Here is a 21,492-nt window from a genome sequence, read left to right as displayed (position 1 = left end):
ACCACGACCCTCCCCCCCCCCCCCACCTCAGGAACCGGGATCTGGAGGACGACGACGACGACACCGGGGCGGGTCCAGGCCGCCACCCCCCCCCCCCCAAAGCGTCCCCCTCTCCCCTTTCCGCCTCTCTTCCTCCTCCTCCTTCTCCTCCTCCTCCTCCCCCCCCTCCCCCTTCTCCCCCCCCCGTCCCCCCCGGCTCTCGCGACAGCTCCGCGCAGAAAATGGCCCCGCGGCCGCGCCGCCGCTGATGGGCGACCCGGGCGGCTCCGGCCCCCCCGCAGCCTCGGTACGTGCGGCCCTGCTGGGGGTGACGCTTTAATTTTTTTTTTTTTTTTTTGGGGGGGGGGACATACGACCCCAGGGCTCCGGGGGGGGCGACAGCGGGGCTGTGCGCGGAGCTCGGAGGTGAGGAAGGGCCGGGAGGGGGGAGCGGGGGGGGGGGGGGGTTGAAGCCGTGCGCCCTCCCCCAAAGGAGGGGGGAGACCAGATTTGGAGGGGAGGGGGCTCAGTCCGTGGGGATGCTAGGGCTGCGTTGTCCCGTGGGACTACTGGTCGCGGGGGCTGCTGGCCACAGCTCTATTGTTGGGGGGGGGCGGGGGTGCTACCGGCCACAGGGGCTAGTAGCCACGGGCATATTGCAGACAGGAGCCACTAGCCGTGGGGGGGCTGCCAGCTGTGGGGGTGCTCACCAGGGAGCTCTTGGCCATGGGGCGGGGAGCCGAGGCCCCCCCCCATAACCAGGGGGTCCCTGCGCTCACTCAGCTGTCATCTCCCAGCGGAGTGGCCGCGTGAGCCCCTTGTTCCCAGCCTTTTGTCTCCTCTCCCGTGCCGAGGAGCTGCTGTAGGAAGTCTGGCCGTCGTGCAGAGATGCTCAGAAGGGAGTATTTGTCCCGTTTACCTCCCCGGGTGGATTTGTGAACCTCTTCTGTTCTTGCCAATATGCATAAACCCTCTTGTTCACTTGAGGGAGATGATCTTTATTAATTATTAACTGAATCGGCACAAGCAGATGACAAACCCCCTGCTCACCCCCTTAGCCCCCAACAAGGGATTTTTTTGGGGTCCCACAGGAGCGGGAGGAGTGGGTTCCAGCAGGCTTTGGGGGGCCTGACCCTGCAGCAGGAAAACCCAGTGAAAAGTGGCACTGGGTTTGCGGTGGCTCCAGGATTTGGGTTTCCAGGGCAGGGTTTGCACTGGATCGGGGGGGGTGGGATGGGGGGTCACAGCTGCGGTGGCCATGTGGGGTCATCAGGGATGGAGGCAGCAGCAGGTCAGCAGTGCTTGGCTCAGGGCATCGCATTCAGGGCTGCAAAACAGCGAAAAGTGCCCTGTTGTGTCAGACACCATCCCATAAGAGGTGAGAAATGGCAGCAAAACGATGCAGGTGCCACCAGCTCCCCGAAATCCAGGGCCTGGGGCCAAGTGTGCAGCAATGTCATGGAGCCACCTCTGCTGCAAGAGGTGTGATGTCGAGGAGATCCCTCTCTGCTCAGTTATTCATCCATCCACCCCAGGCCTTTGGCTTTGTTTGGGGTTAACTTGCTTTTTTTATTAATCTTTATTAACTTGCGCTTTTTTATTAATTTAATTAATTAATTAAGGAGAGACTGTTTTGCTGGGAAAAAAGGATAGCAAGAATCTTTTGGGGGAGAAAGCATTCAAACTGTTGAGGCAGGGCATTCTTGCTCAGCACCTCCATGCAGCTCCTCAAATACAGCTCCTTGAAAAAATGCATTTTTCAAGAAATAATGAAATTATTCTGGGGAAGCTGTGGTGTACCGGGGCTGCCAGCTTCTGGGGCACGGATCCCGCTCTCCTCGGGGGCTCCAGCACCAAGCCCAGCAACATCTTTAGGTGTTACAGCTTAGCTGTGACCTTCCTCCCATCCCTCTTGGATGCGCTTCCCAATAGAGCTTGCAATTCCACAACACCCCAACAATATGTTTAAAGATTATTTTCTCCAGAAAAGCTGAGAAAATGCCTGTAAGAGCAGACGCTAGTAGGCATATCCAGCTGTGAGCAGGGCAGCACAGATCTGGGTGTGCTGGTCTTGGTCATGGAGATATGAGATGCCTTTTGCTGAGAGCTATTGTTTGGCTCTTGTGTGGCCAAGGCTGGTGCCACAGGTCTGTAAGGCCAAGCCAGTTAGTTTTGGGGGACCGCCTGCTGTAATGTTCATGAAGGAATTGCCCCCAGGCATCCATCAGCCAGGCGTTGGGCCCTGCCGCCATGTTCCTGGTCATGCAGTGGGAGCAGAGACAGGGGCTTGGTATTACCCAAGGGTGACAGGTGGGGAGGGATGGTGATGGCTCTAGCTTCAGTGCTCGACAGCTGCCCGCCTGTGGAGGGGCTGTGTTGGTAGCCTCTCTCCCCACAAAGCCCCTTTGAGGCAGGAGCACCACAGGCACCGAGGGGGAAAAGGAAGTGGTGGCTGTTGTTGTCACTCCCTGGTGGGCTCTAACCTCTGTCCCTTGCATTGGGTGCAGCATCACCAAGAGAAGACACCATCGGCAGCGAACCCCTGGCCTTGTGCCTGCCACCAGCCAGGCCATGAAGACAGAGAAGGATGAGGCTCTGCCCCCCTTCTCGCTGGGGGGTAAATACGCTGGAGAGGGGGCAGGTGAGTCCCTCAGGAGGCGAAAGGCCTTTGCTCTGGCTGCTGTGGGGGTCCCATTTGCTGCAACTCCTAGGGGTGGTGGCCAGCTGTGACACTAGAGGGGCTGCTGGTGGCCTCCATGTGGGTGCCATCGCCCCATGCTCCCCTCCAGAGGCTCCCAGTGGGTGGATCCAGGAAGGCAGCATCCAGCAAGGAGCACTCTGAGAATGTGTCTCCTGTGTGGAACCACGCTCCAGGAAGACAGACACCCCCCCCCCAAAGCCCCAAGCTGACCAAGCCATGTAAGGTATCCATTTGTGCAGAGTAGGAATGAGGACACTGGAACTGGCCCCTTTGCAAACAGAAACCTGGATCCAACCACACAGCTGCATTTCAGCACACAGTTACGGCCCCAAAACACCTGAATCCCACCCAGCTCCAAGGCTCAGGGCTGGGGGCCAAGGGTCATGGGTGTATGGCGGCTGCACAGGGCACTCGTGCCTGCTGCCTGACAGCCTCTCCCCCACAGGCTGCAGCGAAGCAGCTCTGCCTGGCGGCCCCATGCCAGCAGTGGGGAGTGGAGGAGCCCCCACACAGGACCTGCGGCTGCTGAAGCGCAGACCGGCCTCAGGTGAGCTGAGTACGGTGGGGGCGATGCCACGGGTGATGAGGGGGCGATGACCAAGGCCAATGCTGTCTTCTCCTTCCAGGGAAGCACTACGCCTGCTCCAGCTACGGCTGCAAGCTGGCCTTCCCCAGCATGCAGGAGCTGATGGACCACCTGAAGGTCCACTACAGACCAACGCAGTCCCTTGAGGGTAAGGGGGATGGTGGGCACCGGGACACCCCGTGATTGCTCCAGGGTGCTCTTTGTTTGGATAGGAGGGGGAAAAGCAAGGTTTGAAGCTGGGGCTCACTGCACAAGTTGCCCTCAAAGTGCCTGCGCCCCTGGGAGATGCTGCATTGCCCCAGCCAGCAGTGGGGAGAGCACGGGAAGGGACAGGGACATGTTGGTGGGTCCTCCCATTGCCACAGGGGGGTGCAGTGCGGCTGGGGCTGTGCTGACTCTGCCTCATCTCTTTTTGCAGGTAAAACCTTCCAGTGCCCCACACTAGGCTGCATGGAGACCTTCCCCAGCATGCAGGACCTCATGGCCCACATGAAGGTGCACTACAAGCCAAACCGCTACTTCAAGTGAGTCCCCACCCTGTCCCCATCACCATCCTGCACAGCTCTGCCACCTCCCTGCAGAGCCCTCGCAGGTATTGCAGATGGCCCCACACCAAATCCCATCTGGGGACACGCTGCAGTACCCAGACAACCCTGAGCACCCTGTACATCCCCTTTTCAGCGTTGCCTCACTTCCCTCCCCCCCCCCACCCCCCATTTCAGGTAGCCCCCAGGAGTGGTTCATGTGCTGTGCGGCGGGGGGAATGCTGCTCCTGGGGCTGTGGGTGGGAACTTGACCTGGCACTGATGCTGCCTGCCAACCCTGCAGGTGTGAGAACTGCTTGCTGCGCTTCCGCACTCACCGCTCCCTCTTCAAGCACCTCCACGTCTGCTCTGACCGCGCCGGCAGCCCTGCACCACCCCAAAAAGCCGAGAAGCCTGTCCCGCCCGCTACCTCCGCCCTGGAGAAGGAGCTCCCGGCCAAGGCAGCTGAGGGGCTGCCCAAGCTCCCGAGCATTATCCAGCACACAGAGAAAGAAGCCATCATTCCCGGCGCGGACACTGCCCCGGCAGCACCCGCCACACTGCCCGCCAGCCTGCCTGAGCTGCCCAGCTCGCTGGAGGCAATGCCGCTCGTCTCGCCGGCCCCCCACCCCTTCCCACTGCTGGAGCCCAACCTTTTTGGGCCATCATCCTTGACTCGGTTCTCGGGGCCACCCCCCTCCTCAGTGCCGTTCCTGTCCTATGTGCACCCGTCGCCCTATGGTTTACCTCCACCCCCGGCGCAGCCCCGTTTGCGGCCCTTCGTGCCCAGCCACGGCCCCCCCGTCTCCAACGCCATCTGGAAGAAAAGCCAAGGTGAGCGCGGGCAGCCATTAGGGCAAACCTTCTGCTCCCGCCTTGACCAGCAGCTCCTGGATGAGGACCCACCGACGGCCAGCGAGGATCCCTCCCCCCCTACACCTCCCCAGCCCAGAGCCACTGCAGCCCAGGGCTGCCCCAGTCCCTCTCTGGGCTCCCCTCACCCCACCCCAACCACCCCCTGCCCCATCCCACCTCTGCTCCCCTCCTCTCCCACCTAAAGAGATGCTTGATTGGAAAAAATGAAAGCAACCACCAAAAAAATAATAATAAATAACCAACCTCCAAATTTACCCGGCCCTGCTGCTCCTCCCCAGCATGCTGGGGTGTGAGGCAGGGGCCGGGCCAGGCCTGCCCCCCCATCTTTCCCCCCCACCAGGGAGGGGAAGACCTAATGCTTGTCTTGCCCCTCGATTCCCTCCGCAGGTGTGAGTGTCAGCCCACTCCTCCCATGCTTTGGCTCAGGAGTGACCGCAGGTTAGTTTGGCACTACTGGGGCTGCTTGGGGGCTGCTTTCTGTCACTGAGGGGGTGGGGGGGGGAAGGAAGGGGGAGGCACAGGGGAGGGGAGAGGCCCCTTGGAGGCTGTGATGTTCCCCGGAGCACAGTGGGGAGGGCGGGCACCCTTGTTTTTGGGAGCCCTCCACAGAGGAGCTGCTCCCCAGGTAGGCTTGGAGACTGGGGGGGTCACTGGCTGCACCCCCCCCCAAGGAACTGCTGAGCCTGGCTGTATTGGCAGCACAAACTGGGGGTGCAGCTGCTGCTTGGACTCAAAAGACCCCCATTTTCCCTGGCTGTGGCCAAGCTGGAAACCACCTGCTTTTGCTCTGCAGGTGCATAGGCGATAGGCAAAGGGGGTCCGAGCAGCACAGCCTCACACAATGCCCACAGCCAGCTCTACACCCAGCCTTGGGGTCCCCTCCAAGCACAAAGGGTACCCTGTGTGTATACAGGGCCAGGAGCATGGGCTTCCACTCCTAAATCCCGCTCTGCACGGGGCTCCCACCCCCGGGGGCTCCCCAGCGAGCGCTGTGCTTCCCTCCTTGCCCACCCTTGCAGGGCACGCCTCCAACAGCCGCATCGTGTGGGAGCACACGCGGGGCCGCTACACCTGCATGCAGTGCCCCTACTCCACCGCCTCACGGGAGGAGATGACACTGCACATCGAGGACCACCGCAAGAACCTGCCACCACCCGGGCGCCTGGACGCAGACATGGGTACGGCCTTGGGGGAGAACAGGGAGGATGCAGGGGGTCCCTCCCGAGTGCCCACATGCTCTCATTATATGGGATCGAGCAGCTCTGTGCACTCTGGATGCTGAACTGAGCTGATTTTCCCCCAATTCGGGGGAAAGAAGGCATCAATGGCCCCAGTGCCTGCCCCCATGTCACTGCCACAGTGGGCAGCACCCAGGGGTGCGGTGTGCCCCTGACCCACAGCAATGCCCCAGGGAGGCTGCACGTCTCCTGCCATATCCCAGGAGCTCGGCCCCAGCCCTGACAGCTCTCTTCCCTCTCCTTCCAGATTTCAGGGTGGGCCTCGCCTCCTTCCACTCGAAGCTGACGCCGGAGATGGAGAACTCCCTGTACTCGCAGCTCTGAGGGACCTTGCCCCTGTTGGGGATCCCCCCACCCTGGCTGGTTAAAGGGCACTGCAGACCCCATGCCACCGCACTGGGACAGGGGCACGGGGAGCATCACTCCAGCGTGGGGTGGCAGAGGGGGAACAACCTTTGTTTTCTTGACTTTCTACTCCCCTCTCCCTTTTATTTTTGGAAACGCTAAGCCCCTGGACCCTGCGTGTCTCTCCCTCTCCTAAAGGTTTTTCATTGCCCCAGGGGCTCAGGCGAAGCCTGGTGGATGCTCTAGAGGTGGTGGACTTCTCTGAAACGAGGTCTGGAAGTTAATAAATGGGAAGCATACAGGAGCAGTGGCTGGGGGATCCTCTGTGGGGGCACATGGTGGGGGGCAATGGGCAAAGTTGTGCCAGTCCCCAAAAAAAAAAAAAAAAAAACAAGCAGATGGGGAACAAGAAGGCAGGGCTCCCTCAGTGGGTCCCAAGACAGGGGAAGGGAGAAGGGGTGGGTTTGCATGGAGGAACAGGGGGGTCTCTGTATCCCCTTGTGAACAGGTCCAAACCATACAGGGCTCCTAAGGCAGCACCATCCCAGGAAGGTTTACACCAAAGCAGGTCTAGGGGCAGCCCCCACCCTTCTGCCTGGCTGGGAGCCCTGCAGCACCCTGGTAGGGGGAAGATGCACAGGGATTTTGATTTCCTTGGTCTGGAATAAGGTAGCCCTGCCCCTTGCATCAGCACTGTCTGGATGCAGCCCCAGGGGATGCATGCACCCACCCCAGGCTGCTGGTACCAGGGGTGTAGTGCCTGAAGTACAACAGGGAAGAAGAGCCTAAAATAGCAGTGCTGTGCCCCAGCACCAGCCCTGGAGCAGGGGGAGCATCCAGCCCAGCCCCATGGCACTGTACCATTCCCTCTAGGTCAGCTCCTATGCATCCCACCCAGGGAGGGCTGCTAGGAGGCCCAAGTCCCTCCTTCACCCGCTGAGCTCTGCTCCAAGGGGCTGGAGTTGCTGCAAGTGATGGCTGCAGCCTGCTTGCCCCCCTGCAGGAGACCTCCAGGCTCCCCCCACCACACACAGCAGCCATGGCAGGATGCACATAGGAGTTCCTGCAGCTCAGCTGGAGCTGTGCTTTCCCAGTCACATTGGCCCCATTACACAGGTCCTGTCTGTTGGGGGGGGGGGGGGGGGGGGGGGCGGGAGGCTGCATGCTCCCACCTTCCCCTGTACAGGTCTGCCTGCAGGACAGAGCTCCAGCACACCCACCTCTGTCTGAGCAGGGAAAGGCATGTGAGGAGAGGGGAGCAGCCCCAGCAGGGGTTGTGCTGGTAGTAAAAAGGGGCAGCCCCCACTCTGGAGGAGGCTGAGCAGCAGCATAAGGGGGGTCTCTGCACAACCAGCCCTGTAGCTGGAGCACTGTTCCTCCACGTAGCTCCTCACACTAGCCCCAGAGCACAGTGCTGGGTGCCCTAACCTTGCAAAGACCCCTAGGCAAAACCCATGGCTGTGCAGATCTAGCACAGCAGCAGCTCACCAGAGCCAGGCCAGGATCACAGCAATGCAAAGGCACCTCCAGCCCCCAGGGAGCTGTGCACAGCTCACACATCAGCCTCCCTGAACCCTCCAGCAGCTTCCTGCTTGAGGGCAGGGTTTGGGCAGCCCCCCAAAACCCAGAGCTGGGGCTGCTCACCCACCTCCTCCTCACCCTGCACCACCCTGGAGCTGTAAGCCCTGTCCTCAGCAGAGCTGAGCATCCAGCAGAATTGAATATTAAAAATGTCTTAAAACTAGGACTTCTCAGCATTTAAGCAGACTTTCCATACAGACCAGAAGAGCAGACACACACTAACCTGGTTCCCCAAGAAACAGCTCTTGCAGCTACCCATGAACCTTGCTGTGGCCATTTCCAGGAGCAGCACAGAGTGAAGGCTGCATCATCCCCACAGAGCCCCCACATTCATGCAAGCACCCCGCTGTATCAGGCTGATCCACATCCCTCCCCAATGTGATTCCCCACCCCAAAGCCCCCATATCACCACCACCACCCCATAAACAGCCCTGCAGAGCAAGAACAGACAAGCTGCACTTACCAAGAATCCACTCAGCTGGGGCTCAGAGCAAAAAAAGAAAAAAGCCATGCCTGGGTGAACAGGACAGTCACCACTGCTGATGAGATCCAGCTGCTCAAGAAAAACCACCCCAGAGCTTCCACAGGCTGCTCGCAGCTCTGTTGTTCATAGAGCAGGGGCAGTTAAGACAACATTCATTGCAATGAATTTTTAAAAACTGAAGTCTTTATTAAAAGTTTTATCCAAATTTTGTAACAAAAGATACAAAAGGGCCGGAGATCATTATTTCTGGGACTAGTCTGACCAATCAAAACCTGACAGTTACTAGGCTAATATAAAATCCATACAATCTGCTAAAAATGCAGGGAAAAATTAGAAGTAACTGCTGCTCTGATTTTTTTTTTTAATTCCTTTAACATTTATAAGTTACTCAGTTTGCATTTTACAGGAGTAGTTCTTCTCCAAATGGTTACAGCTACTGTACAATGCAAGAGACAACAGCAAGAACAGAACAAAGCAACAGAGACTCAGATGTGCTGCAACACACACCACTCCTGAAGGAACCGCTGTGAACCTCACCTCCAAGTGCTGGGTGCTGACAGATTGCCCAAGCAACAACCAGGAGCTCCACGCAGTGCCAGTGCCCCGGAGCCCCAGCACTGTGCTCCTCCAAGCAGCAGCTGCCCCGCCCAAGCACTGCTGTCCCAGCACCCAACACCCACCCGTTCCCATCCCTGGAGGCCACAGGGCCAGGTCTCTCCAGAAGCTATCAGCTGTGCTGTCTGAACACCTCGAGGCAGAGGAAGGAAGGGCCAAAGACCCTGCAGTGGAGAGCTACCCCTGGCCAATTTCAGCCCCCCCCCCCCCCGCTCTACACACCCCAGGTCAGAGGGAGACACGGTCCGCAGCGCTGTCTGCACTCCTGCAGTACGCAAATAGCCTGAATGGGAATGAGCTGGACTTCTGATCAATGCACTTCTCTTCATGCTGAAAAGGAAAAAGGAGGACGACGCATACACCAGGCTAGCGCTGAGGCAACTGTCCAGAGCTGTTACTGGCTAGCAGAAGGACCCTGAGAATATATAGGCTAACACGGTCTCCCGGGGAACGCCGAGTTAGGTGCATCACAGTGATACTGGTTGAACATGTTCTGTACAGTGCGAAATGGAGTTTGACAGAAGTGCAGTATCCCTAAACCTGCTATTTCCTATCTCTTCCTAAAGGCTGCTATGGCGATGAGAAACTTCATCACAGCAGAGGCTCACAGCCACAAATCAGCCCTACTTGGGTGTGCAAGTGGAAGGTATTAGGTGGCCATCAGGAAAAAAATATTCCAGTTTATAAAAAAAAAAAACAGGAAAGCAAGTACAGGGCTACTGCAAGGTGCATCACCAGAGGTACCAGGGTCTTTGTAAGCAGTCAACAGTCAACCCCCCCATCCAAGACCCCAGGCACCCCACATCCCCAGCACTAAAGTATCTTCAAGCATCTCCAGAGATCACATCACCATTTTTTTCTGATCAGAGAGACCTCAGTGATCATTTGCTTAGAGTCCATTCAGATGAACCAGATTTGCACCCACTGCTCAAGATGGCTCAAGCGTCTTCAGAAAGCAGGTCTGAGGGCATGCAGATAGCAAACACCTTCTTTGCTGTCAGGCAGGGTGGCAAGCTGGAGCTCTTGTGTGGCAAGGCTGATTTCAGACATGAAAGATACCCTAGGAGGATTTTTTTTTTTTTTGCAAACTGCTGCACAAACCACAGAACGGAGAAAGCCTTTGGTCATGAGATACTTGTGAGAAAGAGAGCCTTGTATGGAAGATTCCCCTGAATGCCTACAGTATTCTACATCTTAAAAAAATATATTGTGGACGCTGCAGCCATACAAAGGGGGGAGGAGTGGGAGACAGGGATTTACAGTCTCACATAGACACAATGGGGAAGTTAAGACAAGCACAGTCATAGTCTGTAAAACTGATTGGCTTGCTGGGATCAGTCATCCTCATCATCCTCTTCATCTTCTGGATCTTCCTCTCCTTCATCCTCTAGATTTCGTTTTCTCTTTTCCCCTCGTGGAAGGTCTGCAAAAAGAGGTGAAGCATGAAGCTCTGTCTGTTCAGTCTTGTGGAACAGCACTCAAACTGTGGCTACAAGCTGCATTAGCCACAGCTTGCCAGTGAACAAGCACAGACTAGACTCTCACCATTACAGAACAGAGATCCACCCTGCTCAGCTTCCCATGCTACTAAGAAGCACAGACTCATATGAGACATTAAGTATTTTTATGCCCTCTAAGCATCCCACATTCCATCAAGTGCTTCAAAAGGCTTTTTTGTTGAACACTCTCAGAAGTATAGGATCTGTAGAATTTGGTCATTTCTAACCAAACTGATACAAGGTCATTTAAAGTCATGCCAGCCACTATATTCTATCAACATTAATTTAGGTGCTTACACCCTGTTAGAACTAAAGGAGTCTGGACTCAAATCAAGTTCAGCTTTACTACCCTCTCCATAGCTGATAGGAGAAAGGAACACAAGCATTCAAGAGCATCTCCTCACAAAGACTGCTAACATGAGCTTCCATGACAGAAGCCCTAATCCTGCATGAACTATCAGGATAAACTATTCAGAACTGGTTCCCTAGGCAATTTACCTCTACTATTTGGCATACCTACTTAGCTCAGTAAGCATTAAGAGGCACTGAAACTTGTTTCCCCATCAGCAGCGCATGACCCTTAGGTTATAGATGTTATACTCTAGTTAGCTCAGGCATAAGCAGCAGCTTAGCAGTGCCCACAAGTCAGAGCACTGCACTTATCAAGGAAGAGCTGAAGGCAACAAGAGCACAGCGCAGAAGCTTGGGAAGCTCTTAGAATCCAAAGAATGTGCAAGACTGTCAAGGCAGCTTTGCCAACAGTTTGTTAGAATTCAACTTACCATCATCAGCTTCATCATCTTCTTCATCCTCACCATCTTCCTCCTCATCTTCCTCCTGGAATCAAAACAAGACACCTTGTTACACAAGCCACAATCCCATGAGCAAGGTGTAATTCTGTTACCACCCTTTCCTCTTCACCTCTTCTCCTGCCTTACTCTAACCTAAGGGTGACAGGTACAAGCTGAGCATGGAGAAGCTCCTGTTTCCTCAATAGCCTCTTGTACCCCTTAGGAGTAAGGGGGTGTACAGTTTTATCACTTGAAGTCACAGTTTATCACTTGAAGTACAGAAGTATTGATCCAAGCAGTAAACAAATACTGAACAGGCAAACTCATTGGATGGAGTCAAAAGGTAGCCAGATGGGAATAGCCAGAGCCAAGGGCAGGACAGACCCCTTGGATCTGCCCATGAAGAAGCATCTGACACCTGGTCAGATGGGTCACAAGATTAAGGGTTGAATGCACTATTGAACATGCCAACTCACTGCTGTGGATATACACTGACAACAAAAAGTCTCACCTCATCATCTACTCCATCCTCCTCCTCTTCACCTTCAAGGTCATCATCTTCATCATCTTCTTCATCAATGACTTCTTCATCCAAATCATCTTCCTCATCATCATCTTCCTCTTCCTCACCTTCTATCAAAAGATGAAAGTAAGCATTAAAGTTTCAAAATACTTGCTATTCCCAGACAGTATGCTCACACCTCCTACTCCAGCACTACATGAGCAATAGCCCGGAAATCACAGAAAACAAGCTTGCACAGGGAGTGCCAGCAACAAGCCCTGTCAGCCTGCAGCAAGTCTCACTTCTCATGCTGCCTGCCGAAGGAAGGAATGGGGACAGGTTGTCCAGACAGCCACTACTTAAGCAGCAAGTTATAATCGCTTTTTTTTTTTTAGCAACACAATCACACAGAAGGGAAAAAGGAGTTGATCCCCAGAAATAAAACCATGAAGAGAAAATCCTTACCTTCCCCATTCTCATATTCATCTTCCAGTCCATCCCCATCTGCTTCAGGGTCTGAGTCAGGGGCTTCCTGGTCATCAGCATCAAATCCATCTAGGTAGGTGAGCTGGGGCAGAAGGGTGAACACACTCTCCCGGTAGTTGATGAGCATTGTCACCTCACAGTTGAAGAGGTCCAGACTATGCAGGTTTGGCAACTTTTTCTGCAAAGATCAAGTCAGTAGATCATTTACAAATCAACAGTATTAGAGGATCATGCAGCCATCAGAATACAGCTGGTTTCCTAACCATACCTATGGCAAAGCAGTCTTTGCATGCGTTCTTTTCACCTTGTGCTCTTCTGGTGGAGATAAGTTGCTGCTTTTACTAAGTGTAGGACAACATTCACAATAAAATACAACTCCTTTTTAATCCATCTCCTGTCCTACAGCTTCCCCTCCTTGAAGACAGCTCCCTTTGAAGCCACATGGGAATCTTAATTCCTCTAGGACAGAGCAGGCAACAAGCACACAGTGCCCAGCTCTCACAAAGCAGGATGGATCACTGAACCAGACTCATTCTGCCCCAAAACATCAGGCAAAATACCAGAGAGCACAATACAGGCAGCAGACCAAAGCAGTGTCTGCAGCCTAAACCTGATGTGCTTTTAGCACAGCCACAGCAGCTCTTCCAAACAGGCTATCGCACTGTGCACCAGGCTAAGTACAGGAGAGCAGTTGCAAGCTCTTTCTGGAATGGATGTAGGGACAAAACGTAATAGCTACAGAGGCAAAGACCCTAGATCAGGCCTTTCAAAACTACAGAGTCTAGATGACAAGGCAAGAGCCGCCTTTGGGGCAGTTTAGATGCACCAGGGATGCATTTCCTGCATTTATAACAGGAACACCTTGCAATTCAAGCTGTGACAGCACCCTGAGTGCAAGGGTCACAGCCCAGCAGGACAGCATCTTTGGACTGATGCAATGGAAACCCTCGCTGGTGTCCAAGCAACTCATCTCCATGACACCCCAGGTGCCACCTACCTCAAACTGCATCCGACCCATTAACGGTCCTTTCTTTCTCAGATGGACACTGAGCACTGCATCCACAGTTTTACTCATCCAGCCCAATTTCATGCTTCTTTTAGCAACTGGCTGCTGGTTTTCCAGACAGTGGAGCCATTAACTATTAGCCCAGCCTCAAATTGGACCCACTCATCTGTTCCCATCAGAACCACGAAGTGCTGTTGGAACAGTTACCAAGATGTTGGACTTCTGCTGCACAGACATGCTCCCCAAAGGAAATGTCATCCCTTAGATCCCAGCACAGCCTTTCACTCACCAAGGGCTCCAGAGTATTGATGTCTTTGATCTTGTTGCCGCTTAGATTCAAGTGTGTCAGGTTAGGAGTTCTCTCTGCTAGAACTTCAAGGCCACCAGAAATCCGGTTATCACTCAGCTCCAGCTGCCAGAAGGAAGCATCATATGGTCACAAAGTGTTTTTCATCTTCTGACACATAGAATAAAATTCCCTGACAACCAGACTACAACAGAACCCTGTTCATTAGAGAAGCAGTTCCAGTTTTGAGACCCTTTTTCTGCAAGCTAACATAGCACTCCCAGCCACTTGTGTACTGCAGGATTACATATCTTGCTATCTAACTGCAATTTCTAAAACCTGAAATATGTTACTGAAGTTTAACAGCCACATACCAAAAGCAAGAGAAAAATGATGTTAAAAATATGAGCTCAAAAATACTCTCAAATATTAGAAAACAACCTCTCACACAGCTTACAGGCCTCAAAGGAAAGAGCAGAATCAAATGGTCTTTTCCTGGCTGATGCAGGGAAAGAAGTTCTCACCAGGGCAGCAAGGTCTCAGAACAAGGACTACTGAGAGATAGGACCACAGGTTTGGCTCACCTTCCGGAGTTTGTTAAGCTTGGGTAGGTTGGAGACAGACAGCAAGTTGATGTTTATCATGCTGAGGAACTCCAGGTTCTCAAAATCTGAAGAGAGACCAACGATCTTCCCATCATCCGAGCGGCAGTTATCAAGAACCAGCTCCTTCACCTACCAACAGAAACACTCAGAAGCTGTCACTGCATTCCCAAGTCAAACCTCACCTAAAGTCTACGAAGCTGACATTAGGCAGAGTGACTGACATTTCACAGCAGCATGCACATCTGAAGGTCCCCCCTACTCACCTTAAGGAGCATCCAAGGTCTTAAAAGCCAAATAATTCTTGTAAGCGCACAAAGTCAGCATCTGTAACTGTGGCAAGGATTTTACCCTCTAAGCACAAGCTGTGCAGCATGCTACCACTGTACCACATCATATGATTCCAGCCAAGGTCTGCCTTCTCTACTAGGAAACCTTCACAGGCTGAACCATGAAACTGCAAAGCATCTCACACACAAGGCCTCAAAAAGCTTCCAGAGTGGCACTTTAGGCTGAACTAACCATAGGCCAAACATCACCTGGTTCTGTCCTCTTCAGCTCCCCCCACAACACTAGATCTGCTTTGGGCACTGGAAAACCTGCCCCCAGAGGGTTTGTTTCACTGAAAGCATATATTCCTAGTAGAAGTCTCAGCACAGAGCAAAAGCTCTACTCTCCAAAACCTCCAGGCCCTTCATGAGGGGGGCACTGATGGCGTATGATATTTTGCCAAGCACAAACTACACACACAGAGGTAATCTATTCCTGGTAATTCAGCACAAAATCCCTTGTGCTGAATCCCTTACAACCATAAAGCACAGCAGTGATCTGTTCCCCCCCCCCACGCACCCAAAGGGCAGGCATACCTGGCACCCTCCTCTCTCCCTGAAGCACAGAATGCTCCAGCTCCAGTTCTCATGGGCCATTCCCAAAACTTGCTTTTACCCCACACATTCTTCACAGCACATTGCAAAAATTAGTCTTGGCCAGAAAGCTCATGATGCTCTCCAAATTCCTCCTCTGCAGCTCTCCAATTTTAACTCTCCTGCTCACATCAGCCAGAAGTCATTTGAAATTCACTTTGCCCTACTAGAAGCAGACTTTCTTGTGCTGTGAAGTTGCCAGGGCAGCCCTGAAAGCTCAGAATGAGTTAACACACTCCAGAAGTGGCTGTACTGGTCAGGGCTCTAAGCTCAGCAGCAAACAAGCTCAACTGGGAGTTCTGCAGTTGAACTCATTTTGCTCCTCAGACAGAAGTCTCTGATTAAACTAAGACTCAGTCCCCCCAACATAAAGGGGACCAAAGCCAGCACTTCACAGATGCTGCTTCATTGGTGCAGCCACAGAGGTGAGAGTGAACATTACTAAGTTAAGAACCAACCTAGCTGTGAAGAGACTATCTTTAACTTGGACTAGCGCCTTGCCCTGAATGGCAGAACAAATGCTGCAGCTGGCAGTGCAACAGCAGAACAGGACTGATCAGCCAGGACTGCTTATTCCAGTGGCAGTACTGGCTCATACCAGCCTCGGCTGCAGGGCACGCACACTCTGAGCCTGCTTGTTTCCCCAGCATGCCACTCACTCAAATTCCTGGTGTCAAACAAGAGGAAACCTGCAGCTGGAAGCCTCGAAGGGACACTTCTACTCCTCAAACCATTCTTGTTCTGCAAGTTCCTTTACCATCTGTGAAGGCTTTAACCTCTACCACAACCTCCATTTACAGCCTTTTTTAACTTATGCTCCAGCTTGATTTTAAGCTGCCCATGGCAGCATGCTGCAGAGACGTACCGATCTGTCACAAAAACAAGGTGACAGCCACAGCTATCTTGCTATAAGGATGCCAGTGGGGCCACAAGGCTGGCCTCAGATAAGGGCAGGCCTTGTTTCTGAAGCACTATCCACTGAGCACAGTGGCAGTGAGCCAGCTCCCAGAAGCAGAGGCTGAAAGGACAACACAAATGCTTTGGAAAGCTGCAAAAACCCAACCCTCAAGCCTCAGCTGACCACTGTGTACAGCTCGATCTAATCACTCCAGCAGCAAGGCAGATTAACTGGCCCCACCAGATGAGGGGACATCATTCCTCTGCTGTGCAAAGGACATACTAGCCACAGGCAGGCACTGGGAAGCAGAAAGTTCAGCCAAGGAGGCATTGGAGAAGTACAGCAAAGGAAACTGAGCAGCAAAGTGATTGAATGCAGCTCAGCTATCACCTTTTCTCTTTTTTTTTTTTTTTTTTTTAAGGTTAGGCGGATTTAGCACAGCACCTCTATGATTCCTCACATCCCTGCCGTGGCACCAAATTTCCTCCCCTCTGAGAAGCTGACCGGCAACCTTCAGAAACTCCACTCACACGCATATGGTCCAAGCACGGGAATTTCCACCCCTGATGTCAACAGCCACGTTCTCTCCTCTACCAGGACACCCCGTGCAGGGCTCGTGCAGTGAGCCCACGCAGTCCTGGCTGCTTCTGCGCAGGAGCAAAGGAGCCGTGAATCACCAGCGGTGGGGAAAGCACAGCCCGCGCTGCTCCTTTGCAGCGTTGTGCTGTCCTGGAAGCGGCACCCCGGGGGCTGGAAGCACCCCACGTCCCTCACGTTAGCCAGAAGAGCCCCAGGAGATGGCACGGCGCCTTCCCCCGTCCCCCAGCCCGCAGCGGGAGCTCGGCAGCACCGCAGGCCGGAGCTGGAGGAGGCTCTGGCGGAGGAGCAGCGCATGGCCATGCTCGGAGAACGTGGGGCGAGCCCGGAGGCGCACACACACACACACGGAGGCGATCCAGCCTGCTGCGGGCACCCCGCGCGGCCGAGAGCCCGGGGAAGCACCCACCAGCAGCCCCCTCTTCCCCCCCCTTCAGCCCGGAGGCCTCGCCCCGGGCCCCCGCGGCCCGCCCAGGCCCCTCCATGGCGCCCGCGGGCGGCGGGAAGGGCGGAGGGGGCCGGCGGCGCCCCGGGGCCGCCCCTAACATGGCCGAGCCGCGTGCGCGGGGCCGCTCCGGCCATGTTAGGCGGCCCCGGAGCGGCGGGAGCCATCTCAGCCTGGCGCCGCCCGCAGCCATGCCGGGCGAGCCGCCGGGCACGGGCACAGCGGCGGCCCCGGGGCTCGGGGTAGCGCAGCCCGGGCCCCGCTCCGGCCTTCCGCAGCCGCCGCTTCTCCCCCGCCGCCGCCCCCAGCGGTGCGCGGTCCCCAGGCCGAGCCGAGCGGGGCCGAGCCGGGCCGGGCCCCAGCGCCTGTCCCTTTCCCCTCTCCCTTCCCCGCCATGCGGCCGCAGTACCTCGCCCGGCTTCTTGTTGCGCAGCTCCAGCGTGAGCCGCTTCTTCATCTCCATCCTCCCGCCGTACCGTGCCGGGCCGAGCCGAGCCGCAAAACCCCCGCACCGAGCCGAACCGAGCCGAGCCGAGCCCGCGCACAGCCGCCGCTTATATAGAGGAAGGCGCCAACGGCAACAAAGGCGGCCCCGCGCCGCGCCCCCTGGCGGCCCCGCTCCGCACCGCACCGCGCAGCCCCCGGCCCCGCCGCACGGCAGCGCCCCCTGCCCGGCCCCGGCCGCCTCGGGGCCAGGGGGGCTCGGGGGGGGGCGGCCCCCGGCCAATCGGGGTGGGGGGAGCGGGGTTCGATGGGGGGCGGCTCGTCCTTCACCCCCCCGTCCCCGTCCCCGTATCTCGGCTCGCCGCGACACGCACGCAGCACTCGTGGATCCATCCTGTTACGGGGATGCTGAGAGGGGCCCGCGGGGCTTGAAGGCTGGACGGGGTCTGTCCCCGTCCTTCAGGCATGGTGTCTGGGGGTAGGGGGTTGACCTCCAGGCCTGTGGCACCCGCCCGTGCTGTTTCTGGTTGTGTCTGACCGAGAGAGCTCAGGCGGTCCCGCTGGCATTGGTCACAGGGTGCATGAGGCCCTGTGGGGCTCTGCCCCAGCCCTGTTCAAACCAGCACAAGGTCACCACAGGACCGCTCTGTTGCCAACAGGGTCACCACGGTGTTTCACCTCCCAGCTCTGGCCACCGCCCCCAGGGACCACCAGCAGGGCCTCAGGGACAAGTCGGGGTCCCAGTGATTGCGATGTCTGGCCTGGACACAGCACTGCCCTCTGCGCCTGCCACACACGCAGCCTCTGCCTGCAGATCCCTCTGGGATGTGGCACTGCTGTGGGTGACTTTGTTAAACATTACCTTAAAAATATGCAGGGAAAACTCTCTGATCGACTATCCGGGCTCCATGTAAACAGGAACACGAGGGCTTGCAGGACTAGCCCTAGAGTCCCTCATTGTCCCCTTTGGCAGCGGGCCACCGGCTCTCCTCCTATGTGAGGAAATGGCTTTCTGGTGCGTTCCTGTTCGTTTCTGCCAGTTGGCTCTAACATGAACCATGTTTTATTAGGAGTAGCAGAAGGAAGTGGCCATGTTCAGCAGAGGGCTTGAACCTCTGAAGGGGCCCAAAGCAGGGCTATTTTGGAGAAGCGATGGACATTTTCATGAAGAGCTGCATTGAAAGATGGTACATTTTGGCCTCTCTGCAATCTCCCCTTGCTGACCGTGTCTCCATTTCTCTGGCCCTGCTGCGTGCCAGAAAGCTCCAGGCTCTCTGCCACAAGGCGAGCAGCCCGTGGGCACCGTGTCGGTGTCCCCTCTTCTTGAGCTGCCCTGTCACCAGAGCTGCGCAGAGGCATGTGAGCGCTGCAGGGGACTGTAAGTGCCCATGCACTGGGCGAGCAGGAAGAACAGCCTTGTGGCAAAGCCCAAGCGTTGCCCAGTTGCCCCCTCCCAGGGCGTGAAGCACGGTGTTGTCCAAGCTCCGTTAATTGCATCCCCGTGGGTGAAGCAGAGCATGGGGCCCTCTTTCTCTGGGCGAATCCTGTCTCCTCTGGCTTCTCTGGAGCTTCACAGAGCCCTGCCCCGGGAGGGGACAACAGCTCCCAGCACCCTTGTCTCTCCCCAACCGGAGCCCCCTCGCTAAAAGCAGCAGATCTGCAGGCTGCCCCTGGGCAGAGCAGCTGGGAGATGAGGGGAGAGGCTCCCCCCCCCCCCCTTGCTGATCTGCATTTGTTTTAAGGTCTCTTTCATGTACTCTTTGAGGCTCGTTTCCTGTTCTTTGTAGAAAACAATGCTTCCCTCTCCCTGTCCCCCCCCCTCCGCCCATCCCAGGGTGGCTTTATCTCCCCTCCCTTGGGATTCACTGCACTGGGTTCCTCAGAAGCTGCGTTTTATGTTTGTCTTAAAATAAAAAACCCAGCTCTGATTTAACTGAATTGATTTTAAAGCTGCGTCTGGTATTTGATGTCTGGTAGAAGCATTTAAACTGATCTAAACTTTCTGTGTTTGGGCACATTTACATGAAGCTGGTAATTTACTGTGCAAGTGACAGCAACTGAAAGGCTGGACCTTAAATGCTGACATGGGTTGAAATTCAGGTCTGGGACTTTTCATACAAGCTGGAGCACAGATGCTCAGAATGACATATTATCTATTATACATCATGATACTATGTCTGTGCTTTGCACTGCTTCAGCTACTTCATTCCTAGTCTAGTGCCTCCACGGAGTGAATCCTGTACAACTGGGCCATTACTGCTCCATACACGAGGATTTCCACATCACATCACGCTTCTGTGACCTCATAACAGGAATGAGATCCCCCAGATCTGCCGGCTGCTGTAGATTCCCAGCAGCTGGTCCTGCTGGGACGGACTGGTATCCAGCTACAGGAGAGCTGTGGGGACACCAAATCGGCTGCAACAACTTCTCCTATGGGCACCTTCATGCCAGCCCCGGATGGAGAGACGGTCCCTGTGTGAACAAGCATGCAGCCAGTTTGCCAGTGCATCTCATTCCTCAGACCCTCTGGGGATCTCAGGAAGATGCAGGGATCTTCCCCCATAACTAGAGGATGTGATCAAGCAATTTTATTGGAGATTTACAAGCAAATAAGGCACGGTCTGGGAGAGTAGAAAACCTGAGACCGTGTGCCCCAAGAAGGAGGCAAATAAAGCTAACCCAGTCCTCGGCAGCCTTTAGAAGAAATTCGCTATATTTCCTTTTTTTCTTCTTGTTTCCCAGATGGGACCTGGGGCCCTGACTCTTGCAGGGATCGAGGTGCTGCCCCCGGCCGGCGCTGTCCTCTCCTCGCTGCAGAGACGCGGCGGTGCCGGCAGAGGGAAGCATCCCCCCGGCGCTACGGGTACGGGCGCCCGGCCGCGGTCCTATGCAGGCTAAACCCCGGCCCCAAAGGGGCCTGGGGCTGCCCTGGAAAAATCCAGGAAGGTGGGAGCGAGAGCGAACACTTCTGTGTGGGGAGAGCCCCTGCCATCCCCGTGGGGCAGCCGCAAAGCGGTCCTGATGTGGCATACAGCCCGAGCTGGTGCCTCCAGCCCACCCTCTGCAACCCTCGTCCTGCGGTCAGTGGCTCCAGGGCTGGATCAGCTCTGCTACGAGGACAGGATGGAAAGAGAAGGCTCTGGGGAAACCTCACAGCGGCCTGCCAGTGCCTGAAGGGGCTGCAGGAGAGATGGGGAGAGGAGGGACCCTGTGTCAGGGGGTGTAGGGATAGGACAAGGGGGGCAGGAGGGTGGCTTGAAATGAAGAGGGGAGATCTAGATCAGGTATGTTATAAATGAAGATACAACTCAATCTGAATTTAGTACTATTTATGAAAGACAAGTAAACAGCGCTGGGTGCACGGGGAGTCTGCTCTACCCACGTAGATGAACATCGAACTTTCTAAATATACAGAACAGTCTCAATTTTCCATTCCTTTTCTTGTACATATTAAACCCGAGTATGCCTATACATATGTACAATCAGAAAAGGTAACAAACAATCCTTTAAGTCTATTACTATTAATGTCCATGACTGGGGGAGCATAGTTGGAGTTGGGAATCCTGGTTGAAGTGCTCCCATATCTTCCATGACTTCATTAATTTTTCTCAGATCATATAACAGTCTCCATTTTCCATTCCTTTTCTTGATTACAAACACCGGAGAATTCCAGGGCTAGTCGTGGGAACAATATGTCTCACTTTAAGTTGTTAAGCAAGTAGGCCTTCAGGCCTTATGTATCCTATTCTTCCCGGATCGAAGGGAAACATCCGTCTCCTCTTCAAGGCCAGTAGGGCCTGGGTCAAAAGGCTCGTCCAGGTCACCAGGGGGCGTAACAGCAAAGGCCTGCGATGGCAGTAGGGGCGGGGGGGCAATGGTGTAGCAGAAGGATCAGTGGACGAGCCCGCAGATCCCTCACTGTCTGGCAAACCACACGTGTCTGACTGTGGCCCCACATGGCTCTTTAAGGCCTCAGAGACTGCTCGCCAGGTGCCGAGGAATCCCACCACAACCTTGTTTTTAGTAGCAGAATCCCACACCTTGACCTCCGTTTGGTCCCATATTTCAGGATCATAAACTG

General features: G+C 55.2%; 2 protein-coding genes and 1 long non-coding RNA gene across 7 annotated transcripts; 1 reads left to right on the top strand and 2 right to left on the bottom strand.

Moving 5' to 3' along the window:
* Window positions 1-179: 179 nt before the first annotated feature.
* Window positions 180-6,553, top strand: ZNF414 (zinc finger protein 414). 3 transcript variants are annotated; one of them, XM_084498616.1, is made up of 9 exons: window positions 180-286; window positions 2,487-2,620; window positions 3,126-3,227; window positions 3,307-3,414; window positions 3,685-3,790; window positions 4,095-4,624; window positions 5,054-5,104; window positions 5,686-5,844; window positions 6,152-6,553. In XM_084498616.1, exons 2-9 carry the CDS (start codon window positions 2,551-2,553, stop codon window positions 6,226-6,228), a joined length of 1,203 nt encoding a protein of 400 aa, XP_084354742.1. In that variant the 5' UTR covers window positions 180-286; window positions 2,487-2,550; the 3' UTR covers window positions 6,229-6,553. The 3 variants fall into 3 exon arrangements, with proteins under 3 accessions (XP_084354742.1, XP_084354743.1, XP_084354744.1); XM_084498617.1 differs by lacking the exon at window positions 5,054-5,104; XM_084498618.1 differs by lacking the exon at window positions 5,686-5,844.
* LOC311423960 lies at window positions 957-8,453 on the bottom strand. Its single transcript, XR_014685951.1, has 2 exons — window positions 8,054-8,453; window positions 957-1,306 (listed from the first exon to the last, which is right to left on the bottom strand). It is a non-coding gene; the product is annotated as an uncharacterized lncRNA (long non-coding RNA).
* A 1,209-nt stretch (window positions 8,454-9,662) lies between these two features.
* On the bottom strand, window positions 9,663-17,579 carry LOC311423959 (acidic leucine-rich nuclear phosphoprotein 32 family member B). 3 transcript variants are annotated; one of them, XM_084498619.1, is made up of 7 exons: window positions 17,374-17,579; window positions 14,084-14,233; window positions 13,503-13,625; window positions 12,187-12,385; window positions 11,731-11,852; window positions 11,211-11,265; window positions 9,663-10,352 (listed from the first exon to the last, which is right to left on the bottom strand). In XM_084498619.1, the coding sequence occupies exons 1-7, from the start codon at window positions 17,425-17,427 to the stop codon at window positions 10,264-10,266; spliced, it is 792 nt and encodes a 263-aa protein (XP_084354745.1). In that variant the 5' UTR covers window positions 17,428-17,579; the 3' UTR covers window positions 9,663-10,263. The 3 variants fall into 3 exon arrangements, with proteins under 3 accessions (XP_084354745.1, XP_084354746.1, XP_084354747.1); XM_084498620.1 differs by having other exon boundaries at window positions 11,731-11,849; window positions 17,374-17,578; XM_084498621.1 differs by lacking the exon at window positions 17,374-17,579 and adding an exon at window positions 14,368-14,394.
* Window positions 17,580-21,492: the final 3,913 nt, after the last annotated feature.

The sequence above is a fragment of the Aythya ferina genome (genome assembly GCF_964211825.1).
Source record: "Aythya ferina genome assembly, chromosome: 26".
In the NCBI taxonomy this organism is placed as follows: Eukaryota; Metazoa; Chordata; class Aves; order Anseriformes; family Anatidae; genus Aythya; species Aythya ferina.
This window is presented reverse-complemented; position numbering and strand designations above follow the sequence as displayed.

Coding starts and splice junctions, on each gene's coding strand:
- ZNF414 (XM_084498616.1), top strand. CDS start 2,551: ATGAAGACAGAGAAGGATGAGGCTCTGCCCCCCTTCTCGCTGGGGGGT. Junction 3,415..3,684: donor ACCAACGCAGTCCCTTGAGG/GTAAGGGGGATG, acceptor CTCTTTTTGCAG/GTAAAACCTTCCAGTGCCCC. Junction 5,845..6,151: donor GCGCCTGGACGCAGACATGG/GTACGGCCTTGG, acceptor CTCTCCTTCCAG/ATTTCAGGGTGGGCCTCGCC.
- LOC311423959 (XM_084498619.1), bottom strand. CDS start 17,427: ATGGAGATGAAGAAGCGGCTCACGCTGGAGCTGCGCAACAAGAAGCCG. Junction 14,234..17,373: donor GCAACAAGAAGCCGGGCGAG/GTACTGCGGCCG, acceptor TTCTGTTGGTAG/GTGAAGGAGCTGGTTCTTGA. Junction 12,386..13,502: donor TCAATACTCTGGAGCCCTTG/GTGAGTGAAAGG, acceptor TGATCTTTGCAG/AAAAAGTTGCCAAACCTGCA.